We start from the raw sequence: 26,892 nt of genomic DNA, 5'->3' as shown, positions 1-26,892 counted from the left end.
GAGAGAGAGGCAGAGACATAGGAAGAGGAAGGAGAAGCAGGCTCTAGGTAGAGAGCCTGATGCAGGACCCTATCCAGGGACTCTGGGATCACACCCTGAGCCAAAGGCAGATGCTCAACCACTGAGACACCCAGGCGTCCCCCTCCCCTGGCCTTCTGGTCTCCTTTTAGCATCTCCCCATTGGCTGATCCTAAAAGGGAGCCAGCTGTCGAAGAAATGAATTTCCTAGAGACTACAACCCCAGCATCACAAGACAGAATAAAGAAGGCTGGGTTTGAACATGAGAGATGGCTTAATAAGCATTCCTTATGTAGGGGTTCAAGGCCACATTTTGTAGGGATGAAGAATAAAAGAAATTTCATTTTTTCTAAGGAACCTCCCAGACACTTGCCATTTGCAGTTGTTAAAACAAAAACAAACAACTTCGTGGGTTAACCCTTTTGGGCTCTTGTAATAATCCTGTCACAGTTGACTAGATGATAAAGTGATAGCTGGTAGCATTAACTTCATCACTCATATTGTAAGCTTCAGTAAAAAGCATGGTATGTTCATGAAATTAGATAATGTGGGTGTGATAATTAGATTGGAGTTAAAAAAAATCTCTTCTACATAGTAGAGACTGGATTGAAGGTGGTACACGAGTGAATATACATAGATTAGTTTGGAGATTATTATACTAATCTAGAGACGGGGATATTTGAGGACAGTGTTCTCAAAATGTGGCCCATATACCATTAACGTCCCTTCAGAATTTATTAGCAAAATAATTCTTGGCCCTGTTCCAGAGTTAGAAACTTGGAGTGGGGCACAGCTTCTGTTTTAACAAGCCCTCTGTGGTATGTTGATGATTGCTTTGAGAATCATTTGTTTAGGACAAAGGTGGTAGCATTAGATTTGGAGATAGATTCGAGAGATAATTATAGGAGTTGAGGTCTACAGGATTTGGAAGTTGTTTGAATCTGGCTTGCACAAGGGTGGGAACCTTTTCAGAGGGAGAGACTACTGAAAGACATCTTAATCTTGCAGCTCAGCACATTGATTTATCTAGGCTTATCTGGATAAATCATGCTCATTAATCTTGGGTTAGGAATAGATGGTACACCAGGTCAGACATTCTATGGGTGATTTTCTGAGATTTACATTCATGGCCTCCCTTTCTTGAGCTCAGAGTTTATCCTTGTGTCTGTCATAGCTCTTCATGTGTGTCTTGTGGGTGGCTCATATTCAGTACAGTTTTATTCTTTGTACACTCCAAGAAATCGATGACATTATTGAAGTAGGAGATAAATGGTTAAATGATTTTGAGTTTTTTCTGTGACAAACTGTATTTTTAACGAAAACACGTGGTTTTGGATTTTTAAGTTTTCAAAGCATGTATAAAATAGTGATATTAGATCAGAAATGTTTCCTCTTTAGTGGTATAGTTTCCAAGTGATTTTCAGTAAAAAATGAATAGTTTTAGAACAATCTTCTCTCTGTTCTTTTTTTTTTTTTTAAGATTTATTTTTATTTATTTATGAGAAAGAGAGAGAGAGAGGCAGAGACACAGGCAGAGGGAGAAACAGGCTCCATGCCGGGAGCCCGGGACTCCAGGATCGCGCCCTGGGCCAAAGGCAGGCGCGAAACCGCTGAGCCACCCAGGGATCCCCTCTCTCTGTTCTTAAAGAAACAGTCAAAGTCATTGAAAAGATCATATTCATGGTCCTAATGAATTCTGATAATTGAGTGATTTTATCAGTGTATTAATTTTTTCTAAAATTCATCAGCACATATATTTTTTTGAACTCTGCTAAGCACAGTTTTTGTGATGGAAAGGTGATTTCTAAATGTTACTTTTTTCCCTTTGGAAAAATTGACTTTGATATTGAATATTGAACATATGTCAAAGAATTGGGGATGGCAAAAAGAACACATATATTACTTTATTTGGACAGATACGGGTTTTGTTTTGCCTACTATAATTAGAAGTGTTGAAAGATAAATTGAGGCATATTAAAATTTTTAATTTATTTGAATTCAAATGTTAGTTTGAGTCAGGCGGCTCCAAACTGGAAGTGGTTAGGAGTGTTCCACTGGAATGGAGCTGGGGCAAGATGTTTTTTTTTTTTTTTAATATTTTATTTATTCATGAGAGACACAGAGAAAGAGGCAGACACATAGGAGAACCAGGCTCCTCTCAGGAGCCTGATGTGGGACTTAATGGGACTCTGGGACCATGCCCTGAGTCCAAGGCAGAAGCTCAACCACTGAGCCACCCAGGTGCCCCTGGGATAAGGTTTTTATAGAAACGACAGGAAACAGGACAGCCCCGGGGGCTCAGCGGCTTAGTGCTGCCTTTAGCTGGGGGCATGATCCTGGAGACCCGGGATCAAGTCCCACGTCAGGCTCCCTGCATGAAGCCTGCTTCTCCCTCTGCCTCTCTCTCTCTCTCTCTCTCTCTCTAATAAATAAATAAAATCTTAAAAAAAAGGAAATAAAGCAGAGAAGTTATTTGATTGGTTCTAGTTTAAGGGTTGCATTATTTAGGAAAGCCTAGTTGGCTTTTTTTGATTGTTCTTAATCCTGAGGCATTTACAGGAATTGACTCTGGCCTCATTTTCCTTTTTTTTTGGCCTCATTTTCCATTTGTTATCAAGGCATTGGAGGCACCTTGGTCAAAAGGCCTCCAATGATTACTTAAATGGTAGTGATCCTTATTCAGTTCATTCCAATTCAGAATTTTTATTGAGCATAAGTTAACGTGTAAGGAAAACCCTACTCTAATAAATTTATAAATTAGTATAAGGTAACATGTTAAAAGTCCTCTTCAGATATGCCACAGCAGTATGGTGGGGGAATATATATATATTGAGTGGGGGAAGCCATAGTCCTGTATGAAGGAGTCTGGGAAGGTACTTTGGAAGAGGGGGGATTGGACTGGTAATCTGGGAGGAAGACTGGCATCCTGGACAGAGGAAGACAGTAGTGCTTGAGCAGTGGCCTTTATGTGAGGCTCATTTGAGAACACTCACACTATAATGCAGTTGCAGTAGGAATGAGGACTGGGAAAGGAAGGGGAAAGACTTGGGAGGTGGTTTTTAATTGTAGGTGTGTTTTTTCTGCTTGTTGGAGGAATGTGAGTCAAGGGGCAATATTTTCCTAAGGAAGCTGATGACTGCACAGAGTGGACCACAGCAGGGACTTGGAGGGCAGTGTTTCTGGATCTTCACTGCTGATGTTGGTCAGCTGGGAGTCATTTAAAAATATAGATTCCCTGCCCCATTTCCAGTATCACTGAATCAGAACCTCCAGAGGAAGAAGCCCAGATAGCTGTGTCATTAATGAGTACCTCTTATGTGATTTTTATTTTAAGGTTTTTAGAAAACATTTGGGGCAGTTGTAGGACTTAGATTTTGAATTCTTTGAACTTTTATGTTTGTTAAAATGCCTTAAGTTTTAAAAGTCACCGTGGGTGTCCTGGTTTTTCAGAAAGCATTTCCATTAAAGTTTGTGAATTAATTTAGAAAAGAATAGCATTTTATATCTATCCTTTTTTCTTCGTTGCTTTTTTATTGCTCTTTTATTGTATTTGTTGCCTTTTGGGTTCTCATTTCACCTTCAAAGATTTGCACTGTTTTTCCCCCACTAGTAGTTACTTACCCTGGGGAATTTGTCTACCCTCCATCCTGACCCACTTCCCAGCAAATCCAGCCAACACTGCCTCTAAAATAGTGGCAGCAGTATAGGTTTCTGAGTTGGATTTGTGTGTGGATTGGTGGTAAGGAACCCCCATCCCCCCAGAAAAAAATAGCTCCTCTGAGGTTGAGCAGCAGCCTGAATAGTGACAACTTTCTTTTCCTTATCAATATATCCTAAGTGAAAATTGCTGAGAAATATTATCTGATTTTTTTTCCTCAAAAATTAATTTTTGATTTTTTTCTTGGGGTTTTCCTCACAGGTGAAAGCTATGAGAGGAAGTTGAGGAAAGTATACTTGTTACTCTTAGGCTAAACTGAGCAGTTTATTTTAGCTAGGAAAAGAATTTGTAAATCAGGCACAAAGTGGCCCAGTTTACATTTTTTAGTACTATGTTTTAAGATATCACAGAATGTAAGGGATATCGTTATTTTACGTACCACTTAAAGTAAATCTGTCAGTCTAAGTATTACATAATGTTGAGGTGCCATTTGATTGTAAGACAAGTCCTCATTCTGGGATTTTAACATGAAAATAGTGGTAATCTTAGAGTCTATAAATAAGATGTCTCTTCTGTTTAGCCATGCTGACTTTATATAATAGTGTTATATTCTCCTTGAACTAGAGGGGGATATATAGGAAGATATATATACAATATAGTATGTGTATCCTTGAAAGACCTTATGGTCTTCAAAACTGTACACTGAAAATAACAACATCTGGGTAAAAAATAGGATCATGACAGATCACTCAACCTGTAAAGTATTAGCAAGAACAGTAATTATCTTAATAAAAATGCTTAACACATTTAAGAAGATAGCTTAACTTCCTAATAAATATTCCAGTAAATATAGGACTTTAAAAAATATATTAAAAAGCTTAATGAGAAAGAGTTGAACTAACGAGTGATGTTGCAAAGGCAAAATGCTCACAGATATTGGAGTGGAAGGCACTAAGCATGCACAAAGCAAGACACACATCCTCCAACCTGAGCCAAGAGAGGAAGCATTGTGGATCTCTCGGGCAGTGCAGTACCATTATGGTAACAGTGTAATATTCTGTGGTGGGCGTTATTTTGTACCTGCTGCTATTAGGTGATGATGCCAAACATTGAAGTGTTGGGGGGAAAATATCATAAACCAAAGCAACTTGAATGTTGTTACACCCTTATTCTCTTTATCATTTAGTGTGAGTAGGTAAGTAAGCATGCCTGATAGCAGAATAGATTGAATTCTCTCGGCTGTTGTTGATCTCTCTTATTGGTTCTCCTTGCCAGAGATGTCTTCCGCTTCCTCAGGTTTTCTGATGCTTTTACCTCATCTTTTCATAACTGTGCCAATCTTCAGTGATTACTTAATCTGTGCTTCTGTGGCACTTGTACTACTTTTTTGGCTTTTATTTAAAAGAATTTATTTATTTATTTATTTATTTATTTTTTATTTATTTATTTGAGAAAGAGAGTGCGCGTGCACAAGCAGAGGGGAAGGGGAGAGGGAGAAGCAGGCTCCCTTCTCTCAGGCTCAATTCCAGGACCATGGGATCATGACCTGAGAGAAGGCAGATGCTTAACCAACTGAGCCACCCAGGCGCCCCTCATTTGGCTTTTAAAATACATCATTACATTTTTCTTCTTTGCCTTTCCTATGCATCTATCTCTAAAGGCCATCATTGGTTTATTCTATGAATAGAGAAGCGCTTATGCTACAGCCTTCTGGGTGTTACATATAAACCATAGTATTATCTAATATCTGTATGTGCATTATTTATATGCAGTAGCTATAAACCTTGAATTGTAATTGGTTTCCCTTTCTTTCATAGATTATGCCTTAAAAACATGAACAGAAGTTAAATATGTGAACAGTAAACAGTAGACTTGAGTGCTATTCATGCTCTCTTCTAGAAAGCTACATAATATAAAATCCCTAGTAACAACTTGCCTGTAGAATACTGTAATAAAATTTCAATCTTTCTTGTTCTTTAATTTTCTTTCTCCACAATTGAGCACAATCTCTAGGAATTGAGTGCATTTAGCGTCCAGCTGAGGTGAAAGAGTCACACTTTGGGCGTGGTGTCCATTTTCTCCTTTGCTTGCTTGTATTTTGTTTATGATATTCAGGCATATATTGGCACTTCAATATTTTGTCTGTCCTCCTTTTAATGAAATATACAATACCAGATATATATTGGGTGATGACACTCAGTGCTATAGATTGGCACAGACTGATATCTGAAAGTCAAAGTTAGGTATGTGACACTAGCATACAGTGTAGACAGTGTTTAAAAGTAGGAGTTGTTCAAAAGTTAAGGCCTGTGATTTTGGTCAACTGTTGGGTTCAGATAAAATTAGCAGTTCTTGGAAAATGAAAATTAAATTGTTTTTAGTATTTTCTTAATTTATGCAAATAAGAATGTTTGGTTTGTGGTTTGAAATATTTGTTCCAAAGAAGAGAACATTTTGTGTGAAGATGGAGTAATAGGCAGGGATGAGGAGTTGGAAACACAATGTTTGAAAACTGGAGATTTTGGAGATAGGAAGAACGAAGGATGATGATAGCAAGAGGCCAGCTGAGCAGTTGCTAAGGACATCTGGGCAGGATTTAGGGTTTGGTATGTTTTGTCTTCATTTGTTTTTGTTTTTATCCATTTATAGAATGTAGGTAAATAGCCATAGGTGGTAGGTCAGAATATTTAATTTTTATGGGGAAAAAAAGAAAACTTAATGGGAAGTGGCTGTGCTACAGCATTCTTCCATCATTTTCTCTTCTAGCTGCTCAGTTTATTTACTCGCAGCGCGACAAACCTTCCCTTGTTGAGCCTGTAGAAGAATACGATTACGAAGGCCTGAAAGAGTCCTCCAGTTCTCTTTTGAACCATCAGCTGAGTGGAATTGATCAAGGTATAGTAAAAAGTAGTTTATCTGTACTTCATGTCAGAAATGATTGATAATTAATATACTAGAATTTACCAGATTTATTGTAATTGTTCATAGTAGTGATTGTGGGTAGGAATGGTACAAATGTCTCTTGTATACTCAAGGGAAATTTACATTTTATTTTATTTCATTTATTTATTTTTAAAGATTTGTTTTTTCATGAGAGACAGGGAGAGAGAGAGAGAGAGAGAGAGAGAGAGAGAGGCAGAGGGAAAAGCAGGCTCCCTATGAGGAGTCTGATGTGGGACTTGATCCCAGGACTCCGGGACCATGCCCTGAGCCAAAGGCAGATGCTCAACCACTGAGCCATGCGGGCATCCCAGATATTTACATTTTATTAAGTATATTTTGTGTGTAGTGTATGGCTAATTGTATGGTTGAAAAATTGGTTGTGTGGCTATTATTTAGTAACTGGAATTTTTGACTGAGATCTTTATTTCATCTCCTTAGGAGAGAAACTTCAGTGATTTGTTTTCTCTCAGCAATATTCATTATTTCATGAGCTCTAATCGGGAAAGATAGGTATATTGTGGATAAAAATATCATTATAAATAATTTTTGCCAAGAAAAGAGGAAAGTTGAACATCCTAAATATAGTTTCAGATCTTTTGTTGTTGTTTTGAAGATTGAGGGTTCTTTCATGGCACCATTTAGTATGGCTTTTAATTATTTTCTGTTCTAGCTCGTCTTTATTCATGCCTTGATCACATGAGAGAGGTACTTGGAGATGCTGTGCCAGATGACACTTTGATTGATGCAGTTCTGAAGAACAAGTTTGATGTGCAGAAGGCTCTGGCAGTGGTTCTGGAACAAGAGACAATGCAGAATTGGAAGGTCAAGAGTGAGGGAGAAATATCTTCAGGGAAGATAGCAAAAGGTATGTTTTAGAACTTGTTCTCTTTTAGTTTTACAGTTAATGCTTTAAAAGAGGCTTTGATTTGATTTGGCTGTTTAGAAAAATGGGCAGAAAATTGTGCATGTTAAAATAATCCTGATTATCATCACTTGATTTTCCCATTTGTGAACTTTTAAGCTGAGTGCTGTGTTCTCTTCCTTTTGTGAAAGCTTGTTTTTTGATTATTTCTCTGCTCTTTTTGGTAACTTGCAGAATATAGGGGAAATAAAGTCAGATAAAAACAAGAGGACATTTGTTGCTTCTTGTCAGTAGCTTAGGGAGCTTTTTGATTGTTGTTTTTTTTTTGTTATTTTTTTACTCTAATGGGTTAGGAGATGGAAATTAATAGCCAGTTTATTACAAAAATGCCATTATATTTTCAGCATTTATAGTAAATGTATTAGTTTTATTTAAATATCATAAGTATCATAATTACACTACTTTTGCATTTCAAAGCCAAATCTTTAATTTTAAATTTATAGAATTTGGGGTTAAATTTCAAATTTAATTGACATAAGAAGGGAACTGAGGTATCTTTATAGTAATTGGTATGGTATCTGTCAGTAGGAGCATGGTTATTTATCAAATGGGTTATTTCCTGTAACCTGAGGACTGGATTTTTTTTACCACAACAAAGTTGTATGCAGTCTTTTACCATGAAATAAGGGTGGTGTTTTATTTTTCTATTTAAATTTTAAAAGTTTTGAAAAAAAAATAAATAAGAGTTTTGATGGGGAAGCACTTGTAACTGACCGTATGAAAATGAATCTATAATATTTTATCTTTACTAATAATAGTTTATCCCAGAAATTACAGAATATTATTTGTTTTTAATACATTAAAAATACAGGAGAAGATGAACTATTTCTTTTTGTTGGTTTTTTAGACATTTTGAATTTGAGACAATCCTGACGATAATTTCAATATGTTAAAACCTTACATTATAAAATTTGTGAAAATTAGAATATTGACTGACTTGGTACTTATATTTGTATATATCAGTGAACAAAGTATGAAGGTCACTTTAAAAAAGCTAAGGTGGTAAAAGGAAGGTAAAATTCCTTTATTAATTGTTTTTTTTAGAGTGTTCACTTTTTATTAAGTAATGATCAAATATTTGATCACTTTATTCATGTTATAGTCAAAAGAAACATTTAGTAATTAAATGCCTCATTTCATGTTTCCTTTTGGTTGCTGTGACTGTCTTCTGCATATGTCAACCTATTCATCTGAAAATTAATGGCTTTTGTAAGGTAAGGAGTCTTATTATCTTCCTCTCAAGTCTCAGCTGATAATGTTCAAAGCTCTTGTCCTCAATCCACAAACCACTTGGATTGTAGTAGCAAACCCTTTGATTTTTCTGGCTCATTGGCAAAATCTGGATTATATCATAATTCCTCAGTTGTACCAAGTCACTATTTACTCCATAAAAAAAAGAAACTTGACAGACCTAAAAGTGAAAAGAAACTAGAATCATGTAAGTTAACAAAAGAGCTGTCACTAGCTGACCTAATTGATGATATGCCAAGAGATTCTTGTAAAAGTCAACCATCAGTCAAATTATCGTCCACAGATGGCCTGGAAAGTCTATTTTCAAAGAATCTAGGTGCTAATATGTTAAGACCTCATGAATCTGAATATGTTTCCAAAGATGATTCTTCATTCAAAGAAATACCAGATTTAAAATCCTTAATGATAAAGAACATAACATCTAATAACTCTTTTTGTATTCAAAATAATTCCCTACCTGATTTGCAAAACATTCCAGTACAAAACAGCATAGGAAATTTAAATAATCCTTTGCTCTTAACTAGCTCATTGGAAAATATGGCTCATGATCATTTAAATGCTAGTGAAATGACTGAAGTTGGAAGTGTTTCTTCAGTTGAACAAAGTGCCAAAAATTACCTTTTAAAAAATGACAGTTTGCAGTTTTCCCAGTCTGAAAGTCCATCCCTAGCTGAACTGTTTCAGGAACACAAAGAAAATAATCCAAGCCAGTGCTTTACGTTATCTGATCTTTGTAGCCAGTCATCTGCTAGTTTTACAGATCTAAGTTTAGAATCCTTTCCCCTGTCGCAGCTAGGAAACCGATATCCATCTTCAACTGGAATATCAGAATTAACAGGATCTCTGTCATCTCTGGCATTTTGTAAAGCTTCTCCTACAAGAGACCTTGAGGATTTGTCACTTTCTGATTTGATCGCAGAAACAATTGAAATAGACAACTCTCAGATTAAGAAGGATTCCTTTAATCTCACTTTATCTGAAATGAGGTCACCTGGAATAGATTCAAATATTGATCTTAGTGTCCTTATAAAAACCCCTAATTTTGGTCCAAAACATGCGGTAGACCAATCAGTTGCTCCAACATCAGGAACAAAAGTTTTAAGTTCAAAGTTAGGGAAAAATTTCAATTTTGCTAAGGATTACAAGAAAACCAATAAAGGCCCTTTGACTAGGAAACCACCTTTTTCTCTCTCTTGGACCAAGGCCCTTGCTGCTAGACCTTCAGCTTTTGCTTCAACACTGTGTCTTCGTTATCCAATGAAAAGCTGCAGACGACGCACCCTTGACCTATATAAGACTTTTCTTTATAGTAGACAAGTTCAAGACATAAAGGACAAAGAAATAGGTCCTCTTATAGCAATAACACCATTTGACTTCAAATCAGCATCTCCTGATGACATTGTAAAAGCTAGTCAAAAGAAAGCTTTCACTAGAGAATAGTAACAAAAGGAAAACTTGATCACTGTTGTAGAGCTTTTGTTTTAAATAATTTAAAATCTTTATAGGGTTACTTTATATTATGGGATTCAAGTTGTGATTTTTATATTAAAATTGTCTTAAGTCAGTTGATAGCTTCAGTTGATATGTATTTTTGCACTGAATTTTTTTTTTTACTGTATCTTTTAGTGATAATTGGCTTTATTTAAGTTGATAGCTTAAAATGGGTGTATGTTTACAGAGTGCGTATGGAAACTTGATATGAAATCAAACCTTTCAGATGTTTTTGTTTGAAGCATTCAACTTTATAAGTTTTTACAATGAGACATTTTCTTTTTAAAGTATTTTTGTGCTTTGCTCTTAAATGAAAATGCCACTTGGGATTATTATAGTTTAGTGATGAAGATTTCTCCTGTGATTTGTGGCATAGCATAGGTGAGATGTAATTCTATTTTAAAATATTAGTGATATCATTCCCATTCATTATTTTTCTGTAGGTGGGTACTTAAAAGTTTTCTAATAGAAAATTTTAAAATTCCTGACTTTTAAGAATACTGTGGAGATTGTTGAAATACACTTTTGATGATAATAAAATGAAACTCCTTTAGGGGGCCATGTACATACTGAAGTTGGATTAATACATAAATTATTTTTATACATTTTAAAAACTCTTTGTCCTAAATGCATACTTTAAAATAAATATATAGAAAGTCTTCTCAAGTATGGTTGCATATTGTTTGAATAGATAGATTTATCGGATCTCTCACCCTTTTTTTTTACTGGGAATAATGAAATGTGGAGTTTTCCTCTTTGAAACTGATAGCTGTATGCGCTACATTGACAAAATTTCAGCAATGGTAGACCAAATAAGAGCTCTTCTGGTCATTAGAAACAAGTATGTAATTTATCCCTTAAAGCAGTGGTCCTCTACTAACAGAATCACTGGGGGAGTTTTTTCAAAACACAGATACTGTGGCTTCACTCTAGACATGATCAATCAGTCTCTGAGGGATGACATTTGGGATTGTGTATTTTTAAAATAGTCCCCAGGTGATTTTGGTGTGCTACTTTTACTTGAGAGCCACTGCTCTAGGGCAAGGAATGAGTAGAATGAGAGGAATTACTAATGCTAACAATGTGAATTTATACTTCATAGTTTCTAGTAATCTGGAATACTAAGGAAAACTGCCCATTAGGAATGATAGTCTTTTGCATAAGAGGATGCTGATACTGTATTATTAGTGTTCCTTTTTATTATTATTATTATTAGTATTTCTTGCAGGAAAAAAATAGTATCTAAAATGTTACTTCTTAATGAAATTGAAATAGCTGACCTTTTCCCAATAAGGTAGTATTTTTCTCTGACAGCTACTTCTCTATGCTTTTGATAATTTTTTTGTTTTGTTTTGTATTTCTCGTTTCAGTTTATTCTCAGAATGACATTCCAATATTTTTAGCTGTGTTTGATTTTTTTATATCCAGTGTTTTGGTGGGAACACTTAAGCTAGAATTAATGTCGTTGTTCTTGACCAAATGCTTTTTTTGTGATGTCTTCAGGTTTTGTTTTTTTTTTTGTTTTTTGTTTTTTTTTTATTTTTTTTTTCAGGTTTTGTTTTTAATTGCATGCTTCAATGCACAGTGTACTGATGCTTAGGAGATCATACAAATCATGTTATATTTTATGGTCAGTTTTAGAATTTGAATTAGTATATGACTCTTCAACTGGATTTATTTATGGGCAGTCTCCAACTTAGAAGTGAATTGTATTCTATGAGTTTGTTTGGAACTGACAATAATTGCAGATAGATGAAATGTTACGCAAGTGATCTGCTTGCACATGAATCCACAAATACATATTTAACCCATACTGAAGTTGAACAGTGGTACTATTATTTTTTACCTTTTATAACAGATTTTCAAGTGGAAATAGAATACTTTTAAGCCATATAGTAGATCTTGTAGAGTGAACTAGGTCTCCTTTTGTTGACTTATTAGGATTATAACTACCACTTATAAGATTATTTCTTTAGGAGGAAAATCTGTATTGCAGAATGATAGGGAAGGCAATAATTTTTAAATAGGAAAGAGGGAACTCTTTCCCTTGTCATGGCTACTAGTCTGTCAGGTACATACATGATATGGCCTTGTTGACTAATGAAGTGTCACAGTCTCTTAGATTCAGAGAGTGGAACCAAGAAGGCTGCTTGCCCCTCCCACCTTTGGCCTTTGACCGTTGATAAAGAGACCAGTGCCTGTTATGGATATACTGCCAATGATGATTGTTTGCACTAAGTGCATATTCTGCATTGACTACTAGTTTTTGATTGACTTTTGTGTGTCTTGGTAGCTAAGGTATGCTAAGAGTTTTGGCTTATTTTCTAATTCCAGTATCAGTTTTGTGATGCAAGGCCATGTTTATTTGCATTATGATCAGGTACATTAATATTTTTCTTTAGGAATATAAATGATATTATAATAATATTCTAAGTGATACAAAGTACAAGACATTTAAAAATTTTTTTTTTTTTAATTTTTTATTTATTTATGATAGTCACAGAGAGAGAGAGAGAGAGAGGCAGAGACATAGGCAGAGGGAGAAGCAGGCTCCATGCACCGGGAGCCTGATGTGGGATTCGATCCCGGGTCTCCAGGATCACGCCCTGGGCCAAAGGCAAGCGCCAAGTACAAGACATTTAAAATTACTATTTTTGCTCACTTTTTTTTTGGTCTTTAAGTGATCTAATGTCCACGGATGTTTTGTCCTTTTGTATTCTAAAGTCTTTGGTTGTCTCCTTAGGTTATAGTTCTTCTTTCCATTAATTGCTCAGAACTAGGGTACATGACCCTTTGCTTAACTTTTCTTTCTTTTTTTGTTTTACCTTTTTCCTACTTCCAGTTTAATAACTAGCATTCTAACCTCTTTTCCTCCTTTTGGCTTTGAATCCTTCTTTCTTGAACTTTTCTTTGACCCTTTTTCCTTCTCATATAAGTAGTAATAAATATTCCCAGTGTGTTACATGTCATGGTTAGTATTCAATGGCAGGTCATGCAACTGATTGTCACACCAGAGGTAAAACTAGTACAGTGCTTTTCTTTGTATGTAAAAGGAAGCACGTTAAGATAAACACAGTTAAGAGAAAAGTAATGGGTTCTTACACAATTATTTACCTTTTAAGTTGACCCAAAATTTATATATGGACCAGTACAAATAAACAAGTACACAGTTATACACTGAGGAAGAACTATGTATCAGTAAGTGTTTTGTGTTCCTATAAGTATATATTTGGTTATAGACTCATTCTTGTAGTAACCTAAAATTGTTTTTTGTTACTTATATAAACAAAGAGAATGTTGACCAGATAGGGAATAGTTGATAGTATTCCTTACAAGTTTTCTTGTAGGCTTAGTATATGCAGCTGTACATTGTATTTTTAATTTTTAGGATGTAAAATACTTGTCATTTTGAGTGTGTATATACATTTTTGTAAAAGCTACATTGAAATAAATTATAATTCTGAGATTCTCTTAAACCAAATAAGAAAACGTCACAGTTTATCCATAGGGATTTTTTTTTAGATAAACTTGATCCTTCAGAACCGAATTTTAATAATTTATACTGAAGGTACCTGTTTTTTATGTTTCTGTAAACAAATTAGAAAAAAAAAAAAAGAACTATCTAGCTGTAAAGAATTTCTTCTAAGATATTTGTCACTCAGAATTCTGGCTTTCCAAAAGACAAAATTTTATATATGTTTACCATGGAGGACTTAACATACCCTGCTCATGGGGGGACCATTTTAAACAGCAAAATTAACAACTAAAATCAGCGTGAAAAATGTGACACTAACTAGATCATGAAAAGGGTAATTGTTTATGGTGTGAGAGCTGAAACACAAAGGCAGAATATCACCTTTTGACCTCAGGGCGGAATGCATGTTGGGGGACTCAAATTTTTTGCTTCTCTGCACTTGTCTGGGAATGATTGCAAAAGTGCTACATGTAAGGATTTTGGGGTTACTAATAAATTTTAATGAATAAGTGAATTTGCATATATGGAAACCATGAGTAATAAGGATGGATTATACATTTTTTGACCCACTGTTCTCCATCCTTCTTGATACTTTACCTCCTAAAGGCCATTAGTTTGGGGCCGAATTACTGGAACTTTACTTCTTGGTTTATTTCTCCCAAAACACTTTACACATTACAGCCAGAGTAACTTTTTCAAATTTAGCTCTAATTTTCTGTCGTCTGTAGAAACATTTTAAATTATTTTATAATTTAATTATAAATATTCATAGATAATATATATGAATATAAATAATATATTTATTCCTTTTAGGAACTGGTTTCTGTTCATGTGCAACCCTCTTCCCAATCCACCCAAGAACAAACCTACCTGAGTTGTTTCTGCTTCCTTTTGGCGCTTTGCCCCTAACACCACTCCCGTTTCTCCCCCTGCTGATCTTGTTTCAGATTGTAGTTTATATATCACTCCCAGTCCTGGGGTAGGGGAACCTTCATATGCATCCTAGTTCACTGTATTCCTTTTATTACCATTCCATGTAAAATTACAACCTCCCTCCTCGACACATACAACCATTTCCCCTTGCAACGCTGTTTTATTGTTCTTCATAGCATTTAACATCATCTGACATTGTGTGTAACAGTTATTTTGTTGTTACCTGTCTCTCTACTGATCCCCAAGCCCCCCCCCCCCCCCGCCCCCGTGCATTCTCCATGAGTGCAGGGATTTTATGTGTTTACTGCTGTCTCCTCAGAATATGTCTCGCTCATAAATGTAGGAAAGGGTTTAAAGTAGAAGATGAGTCTCACTCTTACTACAGTCCCACATTCTTATTCTCTACAGGAAGCTGTAAATAAATATGTAAACAAATCGCTTTTGTATTATTCTTCTAGAAACTTTACTGGCATATTACATATGTGAACCTACATGTATATCTTTAGACAAATGGGAAGATATATAACACTTCTATATTTGTGTCATTTACCAAGGCATTTTGCAGATCTTTCCTTACCATATACATAGAGATCAATCTCATTCTTTTCAAAGCTGTGTAGAATTCCATAATAGGATTGTACATTAAATAGCCCTTGTCGATAATCATTTTAAGTGTTTTCAGCTGCTGTTACTAATTGACCCCAAAGTGAACATTCTACATTTTTACACGATGAATTTCTAAGCCAAAAAATAAGTACTTTAAATTTTTGATAGATACTACCTATTGTCTTTAACAGAGGTTGTACTTATTTTTTTCTTAAAAGTTTGTGTTTCTTTCCAGATTCTTATAGATATAGTTATTACTCATTTTTGGTATTACACCAACCTGATAATTAGAAAATTTTTTTTTTCGTTTATTTGTGTCTTTAATAGAGTGAAGCTAACTGCTTTCTCATATATTTAAATCTATTTGTATTTCTTTTTTTTTTTTTTTGGAGCTATCCATTCTCAATCTTTGCCCATTTTTCTGCTGGTTATCTTTCAAATACTTGTGATTCCCAACTTGTTTTTATAAGACAAAATTTAATTTTAATACATTCAAATGTATCAATCTTTTAAAGGTTTTTGTTGGAAAGTTCTGTTTGGTTACAAGTTACAAAAAATTATTCATTTTTTTCTAATATTTGACAGATTTTTCTTTTTTCTTTCTTTCTTTTTTTTTTTTTTTTAAACACCTTTGAATCTTTGATCCAGCTGCCATTTCCAAGATGGAAATCCAGTTTCTTCCCCATCTTTTGTCTTTCCAACAGCTGGATTTGTAATGGTACCTTTTGTTGAATTACATATCCCTTTTCTTTTTTAACCTAATTTGAACTGCTGTCTTTGACATGCACTAAGGTCTTCTCTATGTCTTAATTTTGGGACTCTGTATTGTTCCCTTTCTTTGTCTTGTTTTGTGCCAGTACCAAATTTTTAATTACTGTAGCAATTATTACATAATTTTAATTATGTTTGGTAGGATATCTTATTTTTTCTTTCCTTTTTCATAATTTTTTGTGAGTTATCTCACTTGGAAACAGCTTGTCAAATTTTCTGAAAATCCAGTTATAATTTTTTTTTTTCAGTTATAATTTTAATTGAGATATTTAATGTTAGAATCTTTTTGGAGAAAATATTCTGTCTTTATAGATGGCAAAAGACTTTAAACATTACATTATTAAACATTAAATTTTAATAGATTTTCTAGTACACTTGTAATATTGAAACCATCCTAGTTAGTCATGGTAGCTTGTTCTTTTAATATGATGGATTTTATTCACTAATATTTTATTCAGGATTATGCTTGCTAGTCATAAGTTTAACTTACAGTTGTGTGTATGTGTGTTCATTTGGGTTTTGGATTTCTTTTTATGATGGTTTTCTAGAGAATTTAGAGTTTTTCTTTATCCTTGAGTAATTTAAAGAGCATTGAAATTATTCCTTTCATCAGAGGATTTATCTTTCTCAATATTCTAGGGTCAGTTTGAATGTTTTGTTTTTCTTAGAAAACCGTCTTCATTCAGACTGACAAATGTATTTGTTTAGCATTATAGCAAACATTGTCTTTTTTTAAAAAAAATTCTTTTATATGCAGTTACATCTCCATTCTTATTTATTTATTTTTGGTAGTTTTATTTATTTAAGTAGTCTCTACACCCCACATAGGGCCCAAATTTACGTCCTCAAGATTCAGTTGCATGCTTTTCCGACTGAGCCAGCCAGGTATCCCAATCTCTATTCTTATTCTTATTATAAATCTTGTTTTCTCCCTTCTATTTTCTTCTCCCCCTCTGCCAGTTTTTTTTTTTTCATGTGGTTTCTTTTAATTATCTTTGTTTTAGTCCCCAAAGATTGGCTCCTAGATTAAAAATTCACTCTATTAGTATGTTTTCATTGGTTTGCGAGTCTATCTCTTTATTACCTAATCTGTTTTCCATTCTTTTTCCTACCTTTGTGAATGAAACTTAAATGCATTTTTATTTCTTTACCTTAGAAGTTAATTTTAATTTATGAGATCGTGAACACAGAAAAATTCAGAAAATAATATAACAGTCACTCATGGATTCACAGATCTCTCTCTCTCTGTTTTAAGAAATACATTATTAGATAGGAGCCCTAGCTCCACCCTTTCCTCAGACCTCCCTACTACCTTGTAGTAGGTATGCATTGTTAACATTCTGTCTCTTTTTCTGTAGTTATTTTTTTCCTGTGGATACTGCATTTACTATGGCTCATAGGTTCTTTTAGAATTATTGTTACTTTCTGGGTTCTTTTAGAGTTACTGTTATTTTCTGGATAATTCATAGTTTTGATTTTGATTTCCTTTTTAAACCAAGAACCTGAAAGAATTTTAAAATCTCCAGGTTATTGTGGGAGTTTGTTATTTTTATTATGATTACTGGTTTCATTGTTACCAAAGAATGTGGTCTGTGCCCTTACTTACTGAAATTTATTGAGGTTTTTCTTTGAGTCTCAGTGTAGTTTTAGAATGGTTTCATAGGCACTTGTCAAGAGTATGAATTCTGTCTGAAGAATACAAAATGTGATATGTTTCTATTGGTTACTTTTTTGGGTTACATTTTATTTTATTTTATTTTTAAAAAATATTTTATTTATTTATTTGGGAGAGAGAGCAGGAATGGTGGGAAGGGGCAGAGGGAGATGTAAAGGGAGAACCAGATACCTCACCAAGCAGGGAGCCCTAGAAGAGGCTCCATCTCAGTCAGTATCCTGAGGTCAGGACCTGAGCCAAAGGCAGACACTTAACTAACTGAACCACCCAGGCGCCCCTTGTTGGTTACTTTTTAAATTGTTACGGGTTTGGTATTCTTACTTAAATTCTGTTTCCTTAATTGTTGGTTATAGGCTGAGAGAGGTAAGTTAAAATATAATAATAGTCTTGCATTTTATTTCATCTTACTACTTACAGGTTTTACCTTTTGTTTGGTAAAGATATATGATCTTTCTGTGGATTTATAGTTTTCTTTAAAGTTCCTCTATGATTTGTTTTATGCTTTTTGACTTAAATTCAATTAAATTCAATTTGCTCAATGCCATGCTTGCTGCTCTAAGTTTTATTTGTCCATCCTTTTGCTTTCATTGTTTTAAATCACTTTGGTTTACTTGTGCCTCCTGTAGATGTGTATAATTGTGTTTGTCAGCAGCTGTTTTAATAGATTAGTTTTTTTCATTTTTTGGGAATGATAGGATAGATAGAATGCCTTCTGTGATAGGCAGTGTATATTTTGACTTGGGATGTACTCTTTGATAACTTGAAGATTTGTCCTATCATTGTAACATAACACACTTTAACTTTTTAAAGTAAAATTTAATTTGCCAGCCCTAAAAGGTATGTGTTGATCTCATTATGAAAGTTAAGAAATTAATTTATATTTCACCTTCTATTCTCATAAATTTTGTTGATATTTAAAATTCTTATTTATACCTTTTATACTATCTTTAAATGTCTGTTAACTGTATTGTTAACTTTAAACAATTATTTAAGGAGTCCTGGATTTAAAAGTTCATCTCAGCAAAGTTACACTTTCTCATATTTGCCCCTTTTTCTCTTTCAGTTCTGTATTTTTAGTCATATTATATATTGCCAAGATTTATAGTATTTTTGTTTTATTCTATATTCAAAGCTTCCTTAGTTTCAAACCAACCATAATTATTTTAAAATAGATTTCTCATGATTAAGTTCCTATTTTTGTCTCCTATGACTTTGACATTGGGTTTAACAGCTCACCTTCCCTTCCTTGCAAAAATATATGTATGTGAAATATTTCCCAAATTTTTGAATATTTGAAAGTGATTCTGTGGCCTATATTTGCATGACAAATTGACAAATGATGGTTTTGGGTCCCTCTTTCTTTTGTGGAGGGCTTTTTAGACATTGCTGCACCATTTTCTAGTACTGTATGTTGCTAGCTAGTCTGATTCTGCTGCTTTTAGTTTGGCTTTTATTTCTCTAGTATTTTCCCTCCCTCTGTATTTTTGAGTTCTGCATGCTTGCTTTCCAACTTTTTCTCCTGTTGTTTTTATCATCTTCTCCCCATCCCGAAACATGTGTCTGGGTGGGGAGGTGGGGGTATGGGATATTTCAAAACTAGATATTTTTCCTTAGAGCACTTTATCAGATTAAACTACCCCTTTTTCAAATGTAAAGCTAGACTGATTTGATAGACTCATGAATAAGACAGACCTTGTACCAAAGATTTAAATGCTTAGGTGTAATGATTGCATTATCTGTATCACCCTGACTTGATCATGACAAAGCACTGATCAGCGTAGAGGGAAATCTGTTTCTTATTTAGAGAAATTTTCAATGTTTCTGTACTTTTAGAATTTTGGAACAGAACTTAAACCTGTGTGAAAATTAGCCTTTTATTATGGTGTAATAAATTAGAACTTTGATGTCTAAAATAATGCATTAAATGTCGATGTGTCTCCTTAATTCAGATAACATTTTAGTTCATTTTATTAACATACATCATATAGAAAATCAATAGCAAATATAAATAAGCTTCAAATGAGTTATTGTCTAATTTTGTCATACATTCATGTGGGTAGACTGCGAAAAGAGCATATATTTAGGGAGTAAAATCTTGGGACAATTTTCTGGTTTTTGATAGGGTTTTCCTTGTTACCTTAGATCTACCAAGGGAGAAAACACTCTCCAAAACCGAGTAACAGACTCCTTTTTTTTTTTTTAACAGAACGTCCAAATTGAAATACACATAGTATTGTTTGAAAGGAAAATTCATGGCAGAAAAATCTTATTTATCTTTAGAGTTGTATAATTAATCAACCTAACTTGGAAGAAAAATAGCTTTCTATACAATGGATATTTTTGTGAGAGGTGAGGTTTAACTGTTTGATGGCTAATGAGGCTTTTTCTAACATTGGGTTTATTTTGGTTCTTTTAGAAAAATAGTTGACCTAAAAAATGTAAACATTAAGAAAAATAATTGGTCTGCAAATCTGGTAAAGGAATTGTATGTAATTTAAATTTAACATTTATTTATAGTTCCTAAGATGAATATTTCCATTGCCTTGCAAATAAAGTAGCCAATAATTATGCAAATTAATTAGATCATGAAAATAATTGTTTAAAAAGTGTTGGAGGCTTTGGAAAAATATATTTCAATAGTGTACTTTACAGTTGAGCTACTGTTTTTGATAAGGTTGGTCTTTAGTAATATTGGCTTGTCCATACTGTTTAGATTATTCATTTTCCTTTCCCTTTGAACTTCATCTTGTTTTCCCTTCATTTGGAAAATAAACCCTAGTTTTACATAGTGAGGTTGTATTATCTAGCTTCGCTTTGCTTTGCTAGTTTTGCAGTGTTAATACTCTATTAAAACAGTCTTTATAGAGTGTAGCTGTATTCTGTTGTTTGAATGCCTATAAAATATTATTTATACCCAGTGATTTTCATATTCTTGAGTGTTAATGGTAGGTTTTTCACTAGAGAGTGTGCAAGGAATTAAAAGATAAAATTAGGCTTGTAAATGTGCTTGCCACAGGATCATTTTTTTCTACTTCTTTATTGTGCTGTATTTGTCTCTTCAACATGACCTGACTAAATGGAAGAGAAAGGGACATAGATTTTTAGGAGATGTAGTTTCCTCTTTCTTCTCAGGTAGAGTATATTGTGAGATTTTTATCCTCGTCCTGAAAACAGATCCCAGTTTTAATTTGAAAAATCTGTATTACAAAGAAAACTTATTGATGTGAGATGTTATGAACACTTTTATATGAACTTTTAGTAATGTGCTTAAAATGCATTTTTCATTTTACTTTTTTGTAAGGAGTTTAAAATTGGCATATTTAATTTACAGTATTTCTGATGCTGCCTTTAAAATATCTTTTTCTTGAAAGATTGTTTTCATTAGTTTATCACTAAGTAATTTCATTTAAGCATGTACAGAAGAATTTTATACTTGTACAGAAAACTTCAGAATTAACTGACTTTCTGCTTTAAAAGTATGTGGGCTTTTGAAAGGAAGTGGTTTATTTCACTGAAGAAACTCATCTGGTTCAGAATGTTTTCAGATAGGTCTTAAGATTCTCTTTGAAAAAAAATTCTCTTTGTATGTACACCTACACTGGAAAAACTTAAACACTAATTGCTTAATTTAAAAATAATTTGCTTTAGACTCTCAAAACAGCTTATCTTCTTGATAGAGCCAGTACCATATAAGAATTGCATGGATGCTAAATACAGAGTTTTCTCTTAGGCCTAATTACCTTTTTTTTTTTTTTTTTTTTTAAACCATAGAAATCATAATCCAATTCCAGGTATATATTTTCATGTTTCATTCCTAAGCAATTATAATTTTTTTAGTATATTTTTGAGTGCTTAATGTATGTATTTACTAAACATTGCTAAGTACTTCAGCAAGGAGTTGAATGGAAGCAAATGACAAAATTCTTTTTAGCTAGTATTTAATTTTCATGTCACTTTTTATCAGAAAAGCATGTGATAGCCACTGAAGACAAATCTTGGTCACAGATTCTCCCATGGAGCTTTATAGTAGCATGGGTATTCTGCTCATCAGGAGAATCTGTGAGTTAGGTAGAAAAAAACTGAGGCTCAAATAAAATAAATAATTTGACATAATTTCACATGGATATTGAGAGGCAAATTTTAACTCTGAGTTCTTTTGAACTCCAGTCCCTTTTTCGTGGTTACATGGTACTTGCAATAAACTTTTATATTGTAATAATTTAACCTTGTTTGGTGTTTGTTGATAATTATCTTAAGGATATAATTAAATCTCTTGTTAGGGAAACGAGTTTTACCATTAGTGAGATATTCCAAAATTACTTTTAAGAATTATTTTCTGCTAGTATGACTTAATTAAGAGACGTGACATTCATGTATAGAGAATTGGTATCAATTTCTAAATCCTTGCAAATGAGCAGTCCTAAGAAGTGAAGCCCTTTTCTCACGTATTTAATTTTAAATCACTTTGTGGTCTTCCATTTTTTTGAGCAATGATTCTGTTTGATTTAAAATCTTGAAAAAATTTTTTACAGTTGCTAGCTTGGTGCCATTTTAAGGTAAAAGCTTAAATAAATAACAGTGTTTATTGAGTAAAACTAAAACATTCAAATGACCCAATGAAAGAAAAAACATGTCCCTAATCCCATTTTCCAGAATTTAGAGTTATTAGCATTTAAAAAAAATTATTTATTTATTCATAGAGCCAGAGAGAGAGTGGCAAAGACATAGGCAGAAGGAGAAGCAGGCCCCCTGTGGGGAGCCCAATAAGAGATTCAATCCCAGGGTCCTTGAGCCAAAGGCAGGTGCTCAACTGCTGAGCTACCCAGGTGTCCCTAGAGTTATTAGCATTTTTATGCATTTAAGTGATAACAGTAGGCAATATTAATGAACACTTACAGGCAAATATTGTACTAAACTTTTTATCTCTTTTAATATTCACAATAATTATATAGAGCAGGGATTATTTTTATCCTAGTTTTATAGCTGAAGGTTCTAAAGCTAAAAAATGACTAAACGTCTTGCCCTAGGCCACCAAACTAATAGTACATGATGAAACCAACACTCAGAGTAAGGTGCTGCTGATACAGATGTCCTGTTTTATATATTGGTTACTTCTTTCTGGATATAAAGAATATTAGTTTATTTTTAAATGGGATCACACATCACTTTTTAAATACATTTTAACTTAATCATGCACTATATACTTAAGTTTTAAAAAATCTGTTCAATTTTGTTTTTGTGGTAAAATATATATAACATATTAACTTTTTTATATGCAATTCCATATTTATTGCAGCATTATCCACAATAGCCAAGATGTGGCGGCAACTAAGTTAACCATTTTTTTTTAAAGATTTTATTTATTTATTCCTGACAGACAGAGAGAGAGAGAGGCAGAAACGCAGGCAGAGGGAGAGGGAGAGAAGCAGGCTCCATGCAGGGAGCCAGACGCAGGACTCGATCCTGGGTCTCCAGGATCACACCCCAGGCCAAAGGTGGCGCCAAAGCGCTGGGCCACCGGAGCTACCTAAGTTAACCATTTTCAAGTGTACAGTTCAGTAGTGCTAAGTATATTCACAGTGTTTTACAACCAATCTCCAGAACTTTTTCATTAGCTCTTCATTTTCCCCTCTGCCTGCCTCTGGCAACATAGTCAACAAATAAGTCTAGCAACATAGACTTATTTGTATGCCAGCATAATTTAGGTTTTCATAGTATTCTGTTACTTAATTACTTGCTCTAGAAACTTCAATTTTTCTATTTATTATTACAAAAACTTCTTCAGAGATATTTTGGACATTTGTTTTTTTGATAATGTTGTAAAAGATATTTATAGAGTAGCATTGGATAGAATAGCTGGTTAAAAAGATACAGGCATTTTTAATGCCTTTGCTATATATTGTGAAGTTTACCTTTCATAATGATTGTACTGATTTACTACTTGTATTTAGTTTTTAATCATAATAGCATAATGTTATTTTATAAAGGATAATTATTTTTCACTGATGGATTATATATTTGCATCAAAGTTTTCTTTCATTAATAGAGTGGATAAAAGTCAAAGGTGGTGACTTTTTAATGCCATTTCTGGGAGGCTTGCTCTGATGATGGCCACCTGTGTATGTGTGCCTGAAAATTTTGTCTGTGCTGCATTATGCATGCCGTTACATAGGTTGGCATTGTATAAAATACCACTTATTCTTGAGAAACAGTACCTAACTTAGAAGTTTCTATGAGGAGTAAAGTAACCCATGTGGTGCTGTTGGCACAGTGTGTGGCACGTGGGAAATGCTCAGGAAGTGATAATTGACTTAATTCAAAGAAATAAAGTGCTCTTTTACTAGCAACTAAGGAACAAGTGCAGTTAAAAGGTGATTATATTCAAGTCTAATGCATTGGGGTGCTTAAATAAATGACTTTTGCTGACATTTTTGGAAAAATCAGTTAATTAATGTATAGCATATTAGTTTCAGAAGTAGAGTTTAGGTAGGGATTCATCAGTTGCATGTAATACCCAGTGTTCATTACATCAAGTGCCCTCCAGCAACTGACTTTTTTAGGCAGGAATTTTTCATTAATGTTTTATTAAAATACTATAATTTCATTTTCCTTGTAATACATTGTCAATTAGAGTATTTCCAACTCTTTTTGGTGATTTTATAATATTCCATGATGTGTCTGTACTACAATTTATTAAAGATTTACCATATAAAAGGACATTCATTTTATTTCTACTATTTGTTTCTATGATCGACGCTGTTTGTAGAACATCTGCGAACTTATCTTTACAAAACAAGGCTTTTGATTTTATGAGATCTCCTATTAGTGGGATTGCTGTGTTGAAAGGTATATTGTTTGCTTTAAATAGGTATGGCCATTGCTTTACGAAAGTTATTATGGTTCATGCCTTTTCCAGCAATAGGTATTAGTTCTTTTCTTGATTTTTGGACAGCCTGACAAGTGAGAAGTTAATGTATCACTGTTACTTTAATTTGCATTTCTGTGATCATTAATGAAGTCAAGTATGTTCATATATTCATTTGCCATGTGAACTTGTTCTGTGGATTACTAATTGTATCTTTTGCCCATTTTTAATTAGGTTGTCCTTTTCTTATTTGAAGTCTTTATGTTATGGATACTAATTTTTAAAAAATTATTATTGAAGAATAGTTGACATACAATGTTGTATTAGTTTCAAGTGTATAACATAATGATTGAACTATACATTACTCCGGGCTCGCCACAGTAAGTGTAATCAACATCTGTCACCATATGACATTATTACTGACTTTATTCCCTGTGCTGTACTTTTCACCTCGATGGCTATGTATTTTATAACTGGAAGTTTGTATCTCTTAATCTCCTTCTATCTTCCCCACCCACCTCCCCTCTGGCAGTCTGTATTTAAGAGGTTTTTTTGTTCATTTGTTTTTTAGATTCCACATATAAGTGAAATCATGTGGTATTTGTCTTTTCTCTGACTTAGTTCACTTAGTATAACATTCTCTAGGTCTATCCATGTTGTTGCAGATAGCAAAGTTTCATTTATTATGGTTAATATTCCATTGCGTGTGTATATGTGGTGGGTGTGTTTCACATCTTTAGCCATTCATCTATTGATGGATACTTGGGTTGTTTCCTTGTCTTGGCTATCATAAATAATGCTGCAATAAACATTGTGGTGCACAAATCTTTTCAAATTAATGTATTTATTTCCTTTGAGGAAATACCCAGTAGTAGAATTGCTGTATCATATGGTATTTCTACTTTTAACTTTTTGAGGAGCCTCCGTACTGTTTTCTGCAGTGATTGTGCCAGTTTTTACATTCCTTTATAAAGGACCTTCACATCCTTGCCAGCGGTTGTTATGTCTTGTCTTTTAAATACTAGCCATTCTGACAGGTGTGAGGTGATGCCTCATTGTGTTTTTGATTTGCATTTCCCTGATCATGAGTGACATTGAGCATCTTTTCATGTGTCTGTTGGCTTTTTGTATGTCTTCTTTGGAAAAATGTCTATACACATCTTCTGCCTTTTTTAAAATCAGATTTTTTTGGTGCTATGTGAGTTCTTTTTATATTTTGGATAGTAGCTCCTTATGGGTTATCATCATTTGTAAATACCTTCTCCCATTCAGTAAGTTGCCTTTTCATTTTGTTAATGGTTTCCTTCACTGTTACTTTGGTGTAGTCCCCACTGTTTTTGTTTCCCTTGCCTAAGTAGCCATTTCCAGAAATATGTGGCTAAGGCCAGTGTCGGAGAGAATTTTTTTTTTTTAGTGCTATGCATTGTAAGTAATTTTCTCAGTCTTTATTTTTATTTATTTTTATTTGTGATCTCTTTTTCTATAAAATTTTTTTTTTTAAATTTGAAAACTTTATGTCACTATATCTGTCTTTTTAACTTACTGGGTTCTAGTCTTGGATTTTAAAAAATACCTCCAAAAACCTCAATCTGTAGGTTATATTCTAAATTTTCTTTTGAGAGAATTATGTGAATGTTTTTGACTTTTTTTTATGTCTGACTTCTGATTCTTCTAAAGTTTATTTTTGTGCATATGTAAAGAAGGGTAAACTTTATTTTCTTCTAGATTTCCAATACATCAGCTAAGACTTTCTTTAAAATGGCAATACTAATGTTATCTACTTCAAATGTAGTTTGATTTATTTAACCTAGCTTCTACCATATAATCTCTTAAAACAGTGCTGGTTTCCCTTATCTTCTTCCCTTTATTAATTGCTTTAAAATTTATTATATTTGCTATCAGGGAGTTATTTCTGTATATGGGTAATGTATGTTCCATTTGAATCACTTATTAGCTGTGTGCCTTCAGCAAATTACTTAATGTTGTGTGTCACAAGTTCCTCATTTGTAAAAGTAGGATAATAGTTCTTATTTTTTAGGATAGTTACAATGTTAAATGAAGTCCTGTATTAAACCATTATAGCATTTCTTGGCACATATTAGGAAACTCATTAAATTTAGTTATTCTACATTGTTGAAGAGGTGTTTCTCAAATATACATTCATGCCTAAATTTAAGACATGATGTATTAACAAGATTTGTTAGGGAGGGTCTTAAGGGTATTTAATCCCAGGAATAGGAATATAGATGAGATTTATCAGGGAGAGTTTAGAATAAATGAAACA

At 33.6% G+C, this 26,892-nt stretch overlaps 1 protein-coding gene across 2 annotated transcripts in view; it reads left to right on the top strand.

The window, feature by feature from the left end:
- Positions 1 to 26,892, top strand: part of HBS1L (HBS1 like translational GTPase) — an 88,517-nt gene that overhangs the window by 6,070 nt on the left and 55,555 nt on the right. The window contains exons 3-5 of one of the 2 annotated variants that reach the window (XM_041745670.1): positions 6,443 to 6,571; positions 7,290 to 7,484; positions 8,761 to 12,664. In XM_041745670.1, the coding sequence (XP_041601604.1) occupies positions 6,443 to 6,571; positions 7,290 to 7,484; positions 8,761 to 10,232 (1,796 nt within the window). In that variant the 3' untranslated portion in view covers positions 10,233 to 12,664. Of the gene's footprint in view, positions 1 to 6,442; positions 6,572 to 7,289; positions 7,485 to 8,760; positions 12,665 to 26,892 lie in introns of those variants that run through there. The other variant, XM_041745669.1, reaches the window with a different exon arrangement.

Source organism: Vulpes lagopus, chromosome 2 (genome assembly GCF_018345385.1).
Source record: "Vulpes lagopus strain Blue_001 chromosome 2, ASM1834538v1, whole genome shotgun sequence".
In the NCBI taxonomy this organism is placed as follows: domain Eukaryota; kingdom Metazoa; phylum Chordata; class Mammalia; order Carnivora; family Canidae; genus Vulpes; species Vulpes lagopus.
The sequence above is the reverse complement of the archived record's forward strand: the minus strand, read 5'-3'. Positions and strand labels throughout refer to the sequence as shown.